A 12,563-nucleotide genomic window follows, 5' to 3' on the forward strand; every position below is an offset into this window, starting at 1 on the left:
AATGTAGTGCAGTAAAGAGTACAATATTTCCCTCCGAGATGTAGTGTAGAAGTATAAAGTAAAATGTAAAGAAAAGATTCAAGTAAAGTAAAAGTACTTCAATGTGTACTTAAGTCCAGTACTTGAGTAAATGTACTTGGTTACATTCCACCCCTGGCTTCAGGTGAACACCTGAGAAAATCTGGATAAAGTCACCCAGACACTCATGAAGATCATTTCAACTTGAATNAAGTCCAGTACTTGAGTAAATGTACTTGGTTACATTCCACCCCTGGCTTCAGGTGAACACCTGAGAAAATCTGGATAAAGTCACCCAGACACTCATGAAGATCATTTCAACTTGAATCCACACATGCATTTTACTGCTTTTTTAATACAGTAGTAACGAGGCGCTATGCACTATGCATCAAGTACAATCAATATGCACAGCCACAGAAAAATGTGTCACCAAGGTAGCTACAAATTACATGGCAATTTACCTTTTTCAAGAATTACAAATCAGCATCCAGAGACAGAGCAAAGACCATATGAAGCAGAGAAGTTATGCACATTCAGTGTTCATGGGGGAAATATACACAAACAACTATTAGTTTGCCTTTATCAGCTATATAAAAGTGTATATACATGATGGCCCATCTGAAACAGCTTATCTTGTGTCCTGTTAGGTTTCCCTGCTCTGAAGAATCTGACAAAGGCAAACTGGAGACTGTTTAGTAATAAATTAAGGGAGAAACTGAGATAAGTCATGTTATGTCTTTAGGTCAATTTCCTCATTATAAATAAACACTAATATCATGGAATATAAATTATCTAAAAACATCAACGGCTTTACAAAATCATGACAGGCTGTGCAAGTTAGTTGACAATTCAAACAATGACATGATGGCAAATAGAAATAGCTAATCGCTAAGCCACATAAATAAAAATACACATTAATTTTCCTCCTTAATGAATGAGCAGAGGTTTTTCTTATCATTTTATCCACAGTCTCTTCCCTGGCTTGACTAATCTGATTTGCAAAGACACTGTACAGTTTGCAAAGTGTGTCTCTTAGTGTTGGTGGCAGGTCAGCTGTTTAACACTGCTGATGGAGCTGGAAACAAAAGGTCCGAAAGGGCCGCCATCCTCACAAAACCACAAGCAACGCTGAGGAGAAAAGACAACTTCCGTGGCAGCTTCTCCCAGTCTGAGTCCACTTCTGGCAGTCTGTTAAGAAATCATCTGAAAAGTAAAAACAAAGCAGTTCATGTAAGTTTCACACTTAACCATGCACATATTTATTTATAGACCATTACATCTTTTATTACAAAAGCAACTTACATTTTTCCAGTGGTCTAAAAGGTAACAAGCTAGACTTCTGCATACTGTGGTGAAAGTATGATCACGCAGTGGTTTAGTGGTAGTTGATGAGGTGGGTGTACTACTAGGTAGATAGGTAGGTTACTGGTGAGGAAGTGGGCATACTCTCCTATATATTACAATGGCTTTTTAGCTGATAGGTGGGTATACTGTAACTGGATAGAAAAAGAAGTGGGTAGACGTTAGTTGATTGTGCTGCAGAAGTGGTTTAAGGGTTACAAGACTGGATAGTTTCAATTAGGCTTAATCAGTTGAATTGTTTGGTTGGTTGCTATAATCCTTCCTCTTGTCTGTGCTAACTATGAAGGGATTTCTCTATGTCAGTGAACACTTACACAACTGTAATAAGAGGACAAAATCCACAGTCATTGTTCTAAATTTCAGCAGAAGCTGTATGTAGACAAATCAAGTGGGTATCTTCAAGAAAAGGAAAAATACAAAAAGGAAATTTCATATGAAAAAGTGTAACTTCTAAAGATCCCTACTTTATTTGTCCAATTCAAGGCTGCAAACAACCAACATATCGCTCAACATGCACATGGCACGAATGTTGTTTCAAAATAAACTTCACAATATCCATTTATACAATGTACTTGATGAAAATGGCTGACAGCAGCCCTGCTGTAGATATCTTCAGTGTACGTATTGATTTACAGATCAGTGTCTCTACCACAACACCACATGGATGTGTTGTACATGATCAGGTCATATCGTCCTTTAATTATAGTACCCAAATAACCGTGTTTACATTATTTCATTTACATTTCTTTATCAAAAGTCTGCTGCTGTGTAGTCGCTGCATTTCTGATCTTTCATTCACTGGGACTAGAAAGTGGAGGTCACGGTGAGCAGAGGGTTTGCAGATATCTTTGTTAGATGTGCATTTTGAGACTTTTTTTCAACTTGCTTCATATTGTCTTTACTATTAATCTCCACTGATATCAGAAACTTATAGGTGGAAACGCAAGAAGTCCACCCTGACACATCCACTGTGATGGTGCTACACCAGCTATGTGCATATGGTGTGTTCCATTTGTAATAGGAAGTAAGAATTTCAGAGTGCCCAATAGGAAATTTCAATTGGAACGCCCCTGAAGTCAGATTTCCATCTTGGAAAGTCTGGGTAGCCTCACCAACCCGACTAAGTAGGTATAACTGCAGCTGGAGCAGCTGAGTGACCCACCCACCAGCTACATGACTCACCCACCATACCTACAGACCAGTCTACGATCAGCCCCCTTCAGTTCTTGGCCCAGAGGCAGAAGTCCCAACGAAATTGTTAAGTTAGCGATTAGCTAGCTATGAAGTATTATGTTAAAAGAGAGGTGGTTAAGCTCAGGGTAAGGGTAATGGAAAGACTACGTCTCATTACTTATGCTAATGCTAACTTAGCGATTAGCTGACGTTTGCTATGAAGAATTATGTTAAAGGAGAAGAGGTTAAGGTTAAGATAAGGGTAATGGGAAAGGTTATATCTCATTACTTATAAAATGAATCACATCTTCATGTATTTCGCTTAAAAAGTGGATTATTGCTACATTTGGTCTCATTTATTTATTACAGTGTAGCACTGTAGCAGGGTTCAGATAATGTGTTTGATCTCATCCGCACTCTGACATCCAAGTGAAATGGAACACAGCAAAAGGCTCTGAAACTACACCTGATCCCCTGACACAACCATAAATCTCAGCAGTCTTTCCAAACCTGCATAATGTTTCAAGAGTACTCCCCAGATTTATAATTACATGACATTGTCGGATCCACTATGGATAGTTTAAAGGATCAGAATCAATGCAGCAGAACCAGAGATGTCGTCTTTTTTATTCCACACGTTCTTCTTCCTAATCAAAACTGTGCCCGTACATTACCCACAATGCAACACTGACAATTGTGTGTGAGATTGTGGTGTGTTCTGCTGGCAGCAGCTAATGTAGTCTGGAGCCTCTAGCCTGCAGCAGTGATGAGCAGTGGGCTACAGAGGTCTCACTTTCTTCTAACTCCATACCTCCAGATATTTTTCATTTTCAAACTCATAGTTTTTAAACCAACACTAACTCAAATGACATCATTTGAGGACATTGATCAGAATTCAATCAGACACTGAAGGCTTTATACAACATCTGGAAACATATACTGATGTGTAAAATCAAAGGAGTTCTCCTTTGAGAGCTTCACTTTAAATAAATAAAATGAAAAGGAACATGTTTATAGATTAATGACACACACCTGGATTGGATGTTGTCTTTCCTCTCCTCCATGAGTCCGCGTTTGCTTTTGCCTCCATTCAACCAGCTCCCCCCAACTCCATCCCCAGCCCCACCCGTCCCATCCCCAGCCCCCCCCCCTGCCCCAGCGTGCTAGCTGTGGGGCTGGGGAGCGATACTGGAGCAGTCAGTTACCAGCAGTCCCACTGTGCTAGCACTGGACACAGTAACAGCCACGCTGGTGGTGCCCACGGGGCCCGCGCTTGTCTGGTCGGGACCAGGGTCACCCTGGTTGGCGTGGGTGCCCATGTGGCCCTGAAGCTGCGTGGCCGTCTTGCACTGCACCCCGCACAGCTGGCAGAGCAGCACCCCGCCGGCCCCCGTCCCGCCGAAGCCCCCCCGTGCCCCTCCGCTCTCCTTCCATTCCTGACCATGGTGCTTCTGAGCATGAACTCGCAGGTAGGTGAGGGTGGTGAAGCCTGGAAACACACAGACACTTCCTTAATATAGGATTGTTTTTAAAAAGTTATACTTGTTATTTTATTTCAGAAATGTTGCAATGTACTATCAATTATTATTTTGCAATAATTTCACATTTTGCAGAACCACGTTTGATGATATCACTGTCAAACTGGCCAAGTATTGTGACACTCCTTGAGAAATCCTGTGATTTTGCTGGTTGAAAATACATTTATTCAAGTACTTAAGCACAATTTGAGGTACTTTACTTGAGTACTTCCATTTTATTCTACTTTATAAAGTAGTATATCAAGTAATTAAAATCATCCTCACCTTTACCAGTTGCAACATTTAAATGATAAACATATTAATGCATCAATAATTACAATCCAATATTATTCTGAAATGAGTACTTTTACTTTTGGTTCTTTATTTGAATACTGATGCTACTACTTTTGTACTTTTACTTGAGTAAGATTTTGAATGAAGGACTTTTATTATAACAGAGTATTTCTACACTGTGGTGTTACTGTTTTAGTCAAATAAATGGTCTGAGTACTTCTTTCACTTCTGTGTAAATCCTACAACTTGTCAGAACAAAAATGAATAAATAAGTGAATACAGGAAACCTTCAGCTGTGTTGGACGTGTGCTAGTTTGTGCAAACCACAGTTGAGTCTTTCATTTGCAGCTCTTCATCTAACAGCTCACTCTGACTGTTTCTGCTGCACTATTGCCTCCTGCAGCATTTAAAACTGATCCACTGACCAAATAGTGCAGAGAAAGTCTATACCTTGTTATGGAGACCTGTCTTTATTTAAGATAGCACTGCTAATGAAGCTCTGCAAATTCTGCAATAACACATTCTCCTGTAGGTTCGCAGGTGGAATACTCTTAATATGAAGCAGCAGTTACAGGAGATGAACAAATCTCTGATACAGCTGAAAGTGATTAGTCAATGAAGGCTGATATCTGACAGTATGAACAGGAACACCAGCATGAAACTAAACTCACAACCACAGACGTTCATTTAGAAGTAATGAGAGCTGAACACAGAAACTTCTCTGCTTTTTCTTTAAAACAAGACACAGCCTTGATTGAATGAGTGAAAACTGCTGCAGCAGTATAACTTTTTTGGTGCCGTTTCCTGCGACTTACTGCGGTTGCAGAGGTGACAGGCGTGGTGCTGTGACTGGTTGTGGACTCTCATGTGGTCGGTGATGTACGCAGCAGACAGCAGCTTCCCACAGATGTGACACGGAACCTTCTCCTCGTGGCGGACCAGGTGAGCACGTAGACGATCCCGCGTGGCGAACGCTGACGTGCACGTCTGTGGGAAAACAAGAAGACGTGCACAGATACATGTAGTGAGCGTAGTAAGGGACACACACAGAAACACAGAGAAAAGCCAAAAACATCACGTGAGAACATAAATACATTTATTCATTCATTTTCTGTAACAGCTCATCCTGGTGCAGGTTCGCGGGGGAGCTGGAGCCTATCCCAGCTGTCATTTGGCAAAGGGTGGGGTGCACCCTGGACAGTTTGCCAGACTGTCACAGGCCTGACACATAGAGACAGACAACCATTCACACTCACATTCACACCTACGGGTTAATTTTTGAGTGACCCATTAACCTAATCTGCATGTCTGAGGGAAGAAGCCAGGAACCCAGAGAGAACCTGCACCATCATTATCTTATTCATCATCATCATCATCATGCAGTGTTTCAGGGTCTATATTATTCACTAACCTATATTGATTGAACTACTATAAACAGTCAGATGAAAACGTTACCGTGCACTTGAACGGTCTCTCTGTAGAGTGCACCTGTCGGACATGGCTGTTGAGGTGGTCCGGTCTGAAAAACACAAAACGAGTCATTACAAACTGCAAAATATTTTATCACCCCACTAGATTATACCTAACCATTGATAAATTTGTAATCTCCTGCCACCAAAGCTTGATTGGGTCCGGGCAGATTTCTGAGGGGACTTCTCCAAATGTTTGAATGGTCTTTGATGCAGTTAGGTTGTAGAACATCCTCTTTACAAATACACGTTACTTTGTATGAAGTGTTTGTTTTATATATGGATAACAAAACGTGTTAACACTTTATTTGGACAGTCCATCTACAGATAGTTTATAGAATATCTGTAACATATCATGTTGTGTCCTAGTTGGCAGGGTTTTGATGTGTTAAAAGAGATGTCAAATGTGATGTTTTATTATCTAAAGGTTAAAGATGCATCACACGAAAAAAAAAACCCTGCCCAAACTAAACGTCTCCTCTTATCAAAGTTTGTACCTAGAGAAGGCCTTGGCACAGTGAGGACAGACGTAGGGTTTCTCCACGCCGCCTTGGTGTGAGCGCACGTGGTAGCTCATCCTGTCTTTCCTCTTGAAGCGCTGCTGGCAGATGGGGCAGGAGTACGGCTTCTCGTCCGAGTGGGACAGACGGTGGCGGTTGAGATGATAGACGTCTCTGAAGGCCTTCCCACAGGCCTCACAGGCGTGGTTCTTCCTCACCTGGTTAGTATTGGGATTGGGATTTGGATTCTGTGGAGCAGCAGAGGAGTTAAGAGGCTTTGTCACTATTTATCCTAATATAATAATGAGTTGACACAATGATATATACATACACATGATATATAAGAGAGGAAAACTACTGCTGGTAGAGTTAGAATATATTTGTCAGATGACATCAGTGAAATCTTTCTTCTTTCTAAACTTAAAACCTTTGTATATTATCTAACAGTTGCCTGAAACATGTAGCTGTTGCTTGGTCACCATTACAAAAAGTGTGGTCAGACACATAACAATATGTGATGACAGACTGACTATGATCTACACCCTAAAATATATAAAACTGAAATGAATGTCATGATGTCCTGAGTTGATCAACAGACTTTTTTGATTAATTTTCGAGCCAGACATTTCCTCTGAGAATGACTGTCAAAGAAGACGTGTAGTTACGCTCTGTCAAAACACCAACTGCACAGCTTTATGATAAAAAAAAAAAAGCTGCTGGCTACAAGTTTCAACTCATGACATGACATGAAACATCAGTAAGTGAGAGATGTGAGCAGACACTTGGCTGTTTGTACAAAACATCACAGGAAACCATCAAATGAAACACATTTACTCATATTTAAGAAACTGGAACCAGAGAATGTTTGGTATTTTTGCTTAAAAATGAATAATATGATAAATCAATTATTAAAATAGTCGCCAATGAATTTTCTGTCAGTCAGCTAATGAATTAATTGACTACTTATTGCAGCTCTATTTTGTACAACGTGACATGGATCAGGATCCAAACTTGCGCTATTATCTGGCCAGTGTGGTCACCACTAACAGTGGCGTATAGATTGTTTTTTCCTGGAATTGAGAAGGAGTAGGAAAGCATCAAAGTAAACTTGTGATACAAGTAATGCTTTCTTAATATTTCTATATTGATTTTTCTATAGATTTTTTCATTGTAATGCATGCCTATTGTATGCTAAAATGTAGAAATAAGCAAACAGATAAATAATTCAAAGAAACCCTTCTACAGACCATCAGAAACCTGAGCTTGTCAAAGTCATACAGAGATGATGAATAACCAGGTCTAGGTTCCAAATCATTACTAAAATTATTATTAAATAAATAAGGATAAGATGTCTAACAGGGACACCTGTGCGATTAAACACTCAAGTGTTGTTCATGATGTGGTAGACACAATATTTTGAGTGAAGTTGGATGAGATTAAACAGAACAAAAACCAAAATGATAACTGGAGGACTGGTGGTGTGTCTGTGGACTCTGCAGGCAGATGCCGTTTGCAGAAATAAAAAACAGACCTGTCCTTTAATCCTGGTCCGCTACCCTCACTAACCTCCCTGCATACATATTAAACTCACTCACTGGCTCTTCTCCCAACGAACCCACCTGCTCCATGGAGCCCACAACAACAACAGCTGCCTGGATGGGTTGAGGCGGTGCAGCCATGGTTACAGTTGCTGGGGCGATGGACACAGAGACCGGCTGGCTCTCTTGGTTGGCGAGCTGACCGGGCTGGGGGAGGGTCTCCGGGGCAGCAGCAGCGGCGTTGGGGGGAAGGGGAGGGGGAGGAGGCTGCGGGGGCAGGGTGAGGTGGAGGAGGGAGAGAGGGACCGTCTGTTTCTCCACCCGTCCTCCTTTCCCTCCGTCCTCCTTCTCTCGGGCGGCTCGGTCCTTCATCTTGATGCCCGTGTGCACCGACTGGTGCCGCCGCAGGTTGTAGCTGTTCTTGAACTCCTTGTTGCATGTGGCACAGATGTGGGCTGGCCGGCTCGGCTTGGTGAGCGGTTTGACTGACAGACACAGAGGAGGGTCAAAATAACATATTTAGATTTTGAATTTTTACATTTCAATCAGGTTTGAAGATGTTATTTCTACAGTTAAAATACACCCCGTTTTTAATATGTACATATAGCAAGCACAGTCACTGTCTATAAAAGCTACAACATGCATACTGACATTTTAACCTTCAGCAACCCTCGATCATTATTGGACCACTACAGTGTAACTGGGCTCTGGATGTTAAGTTTGTCCGTTTTACTTTGGGCCCTCTGCAGTCTCCTCAGTGGTCAGACTGAACAGGTTTAAACTGTGATTTGTCGGTCCACAGAAGGTTCAGCTGATATTCACTGATCCACTTCCAACAGTGCTAAACTTTAGATGTACCCTCTGTTTCTATTCTGCAGATTTAAACAGGAACCTGTCCCTGTTTAAATCTGCACACAGTTTAATGCCTAACTTCCAGTTTCTTGTTTGTGTGAAACAGTTTTAGACCCCCCCCCCCCCTCCTCCTCACCAGGTAGTGGCTCCTCACTCAAGGCGGCGGTGTCAACAGTGGACGGTGGAGTGACAATGTGCTCAGCTGGGGGACTCTGAGCTGAACCGGTGAGCTCCGGCAGCAGCTCAGACTGAAGAGGTGTCTCAGGTTGGCTCTGAGTCGATGGCGTCTACCAGAGATAAACAGGAAAACATGTTTTAATCCTCCGACACACAGTTAATCGGCCATTTCTCACAGTTTTTAATCAGTTATGTTGGATCACAGCATGTTTTTGGTCCATTGATCATATTCACCCCACCAGGTATTATATTGGAGAAAAAATGTAGTGACCCACTAACTGAAGGTCAGGATTAGATGTAATGGTAACTACTTTACTTAAGGTTACTCAGTTGGCTAAAGGTTTGGTGTTCTAGGTAAAAATCTGCCAGAGACCTCTATTTATTAGTCCACTATTTGATTATTTAACTATTTTGAACATTAATTAATTCAATGTTTAAGCAGAAAAATAAAACCTTCTCTGTTTCCAGCTTCTTTTCTCTAATGTATATTACTTGGATTATTTTTTCAGTCCAAATAGCACTATTTTCTTATGTTTTGACTTAAAAGTTAATCACTTTCTTGAGAAATTAATCTGCAGATCAATAATAAAACATTTTTTAGTTGCATCAACTCTGTCAATACCTAAATTGTGTACCTGTTTATACCTGCAGACACCGCAGTTTACATATGTATTTTCGTCTACCACAGTATTGTATTTTCGACTATTTTATTCTATTTGATCTATGTTGTATTTTACTCCTACAGTTTAATGTTGCACTATTTTATGTCTCATGTCTTGGATTTTCATTCTAATTGTGTGTTTTGTAACTGGGTGTTGTTGAAGGGAGCCTGAGATCTCAGACTTTCATTGCCAATGACTGCTTCTATGTAACTGATGTGCAAGACAAGACCTGACACTTAAATAAAAACCAAGAACAGATTACCAACCAGGCAAAGTGTGCAACTATCCCAGGACCCCAGACGTCCAGGGGCCCCAAAAAGGTCCAGGATGAGTCCCTGTCAACTAGTGTCACATACCTGAGCACAATTTATTTAAAATAGAAATCTGCAATACTATGACACACACCAGTTTTGTGTGTTTAGTGTGTGTTGAGAACAGTTTTAAGTAGTAACTAATTTCTTTCTACTGAACTACACCCCGCCAAACGCATCACCCCGCAGAAGCAGGTGGGCATCTACTTGTGGACGACTGGGTCATGCTCGTGACAGCGCGAGATGTAAACATTAATGGTGTGCCCCTTGGCTGGCTCTGTGGTGCTAGTGGTTGAGCTGAGCTAGCAGTGAGTGCACGCCTCCTTCTGCGCAGTGACACAGTTGGCAAGTGTACTTTGGTAAGAAGAAAATAGTTCTTGTATGATACTGCTCACAAGAAGGCCTGTGGATTATCTTGAGTCTTATCTTGGGTCATGATTTCTGGAAAGAGACATTGCTGTTGAGTTTTTCAAATGTAACCCTTTTTTGGTGCTTTAAGCACCACAATTTGAGCGCCATCTAGTTCTATTTTATTGGAGAGAAGGCAGACATTGCTATGGCTGATATCTCCAACAACCAGAAACTTACACTAAAACAATCTAGGGTGACCAATAACAGTATAGATAAGAGGTAAAATATGTATTTTTATATAACCTATTTTTAATTTTGTGGTGAACTGTCCCTTTAAGTAAAGGTAGCATTACCTCAGTTAAGAAGTACTTCGTTGCAAGTGAAAGTAATGTGTTAATTTTAACTTCCTTATACTGCTGGGTAGCTTAACCTATAATAACACATCATATTTTATTTTTTGTATCACTAATCGGTAAACCTAAGTTATCAAATAAATGCAGTGGAGTAAGAAGTACAATATGTACTTCTGTGATGAAGTTGAGTAGAATTATAAAGTAGCATGAAATGGAAATACTCAAGTGAAGCACAGTTACCTCAAAATTATCCTTGAGTACAGTACTTGAGTAAATGTACTTAGTTACTCTCCATCACTGGACAGGGAACATGTCTGTGTGTTTACATGTGATCCAACCTGCCAGCTGGGGAGGACCAACCCAAAAGCCAGCTTTACCCTGACCCCTCTGTGACCTCCCCCTCCCTCTGTAACCCCATGCAGAAATGTCAAACAACCCCCTCCTCCTCCTCCTCCTCTTCTCCCCTCCCCAAAAACATCCAAAACCACAAAGCAGCTCCAGCATCAATTAAGACTTACCTGAAAGAGGAAATTACTCCAGGAGGTATCCATCCTGAACACTGCAGCCGGGGACTAACAGCTAAGCAGCCCGGGAGCAAAGAGGGGAGGGAGGAGGGGAACGGAGCCGAGGAAGAAACGCTCCAACTGCTGCTATGAAAACAAAATCTGAGGCCTTTATCTCTTCTCTTCCTGCCCGGGTTAATTAATGGAAAATATATAATGACAGCGGACGATATTTAGCTTAAGTCGGCTAACACTTATTAGTCATTCGGCTGCTATGAGTAATGAATTAATATGGCAGTCTTTTGGCATTAAACAGGCACTGACAAGATGCTTTTTGTAAATGCGACAAAATGGTTCATGCTTGCTTTAATGGTGCATTTTTTAATATCATTTGCTTATGTCTACTGTAATAAAAAAATGGTGAATTGCATGCAAAATAGAGAGTATTTTATACAGAAGAGGATGTAGTGCTAATCATAGCAGCTGTTCAGGAGTCATTTATTTTGCGATAGCTCCAGGAAAAAAAGGCCGCAGCGTCGGGTCCCAAGCCTCGGCGTTGCGTACAGCTCGTCCCCTAACTAGAGAGCTCCTGGTCGGCCGCGGTCCATGGCTCCGCCTCGGTGTTTCAATCGACAGGATGACATCTTTCTCTTTTTTTCAAACTCTCTCTCCGCCCTCCCTCCCTCTCGGTCTTTCTTCCTTTTCTTTTTTTAATCTCTCCTTCACCCCCTCTGTCCCTCTCCGCTTTAAAGGGAAAGTATTTTGTGTATGCACCCTCCTCGCGGACCCCGTCTCGTCTCGTGCCGTCCCTCGCCCCCGCCACCACCGCCGCCACTTCACGGGTAGGCCGACAAATAATGAAATCCGACATTTATACCTATCACCTCGGCCTGTTCATTCCCCCCGCTTCGATTTCGCGTAAAGTAAAAAATATCCACCGGTGCATCTAAATAAAAAAAAAAAAACAAAAAAACACGCCCGGTCACCGGGACGTCTCTTAGCTAAAATGGTGTCGGGTTTAGCTAAAACAAGGCTTTATCCTTGGAGCATCTTAAAGGTAACGATGCGCGCAAGTGCAACAGCTGGATTCAATCCACATGACGTCCATTGAGTGGGGCTACACCAAACTCCATTCAAAAAATGCTAAAGTTCATGCACCCTTGCTTTAAGTTCATAATAGTAATGTAAAAAGCACAACCATCGATCTTTTTCTATTCTGTAAGAGGCACTCGTAAATTCGGCATATATCCAACACACCAAGAACTGTTTAATTACTGAAAAAATATCAAGTCTTAATGTTATTTTTCAATAAAAGTAGGCCTACACTGTGCTCTACATTTTCACTGTGCTGTATTAGACTTTGCCTCGCAAGAAATTGAAGTAATGCAAACAGGGCCTTATTTGCAATACTGCATTTCCCCCACACATTTATGATAATTCACCTGTAAACTATAATTTATTTCTGTTTTTATGTCCTTTACTT

General features: G+C 41.4%; 1 protein-coding gene across 1 annotated transcript; it reads right to left on the reverse strand.

Annotated features, from left to right (window-relative positions):
* Positions 1-352: 352 nt before the first annotated feature.
* Positions 353-12,066, reverse strand: LOC126406048 (myc-associated zinc finger protein). Its single transcript, XM_050070173.1, has 8 exons — positions 11,096-12,066; positions 8,860-9,010; positions 7,953-8,356; positions 6,331-6,581; positions 5,820-5,883; positions 5,180-5,351; positions 3,586-4,042; positions 353-1,221 (listed from the first exon to the last, which is right to left on the reverse strand). Exons 1-7 carry the CDS (start codon positions 11,126-11,128, stop codon positions 3,717-3,719), a joined length of 1,401 nt encoding a protein of 466 aa, XP_049926130.1. The 5' UTR covers positions 11,129-12,066; the 3' UTR covers positions 353-1,221; positions 3,586-3,716.
* Between the last annotated feature and the right edge of the window lie 497 nt (positions 12,067-12,563).

Source organism: Epinephelus moara, chromosome 18 (genome assembly GCF_006386435.1).
Source record: "Epinephelus moara isolate mb chromosome 18, YSFRI_EMoa_1.0, whole genome shotgun sequence".
NCBI lineage: Eukaryota > Metazoa > Chordata > Actinopteri > Perciformes > Serranidae > Epinephelus > Epinephelus moara.

What these genes read in the sequence shown, in the direction of transcription:
- LOC126406048 (XM_050070173.1), bottom strand. Translation starts at nt 11,128, where the DNA reads ATGGATACCTCCTGGAGTAATTTCCTCTTTCAG. An exon ending in GGAGTAATTTCCTCTTTCAG is followed by an intron (nt 9,011 to 11,095) that starts GTAAGTCTTAAT and finishes TATCTCTGGTAG; the next exon opens with ACGCCATCGACTCAGAGCCA. An exon ending in GAGTGAGGAGCCACTACCTG is followed by an intron (nt 8,357 to 8,859) that starts GTGAGGAGGAGG and finishes TGTGTCTGTCAG; the next exon opens with TCAAACCGCTCACCAAGCCG.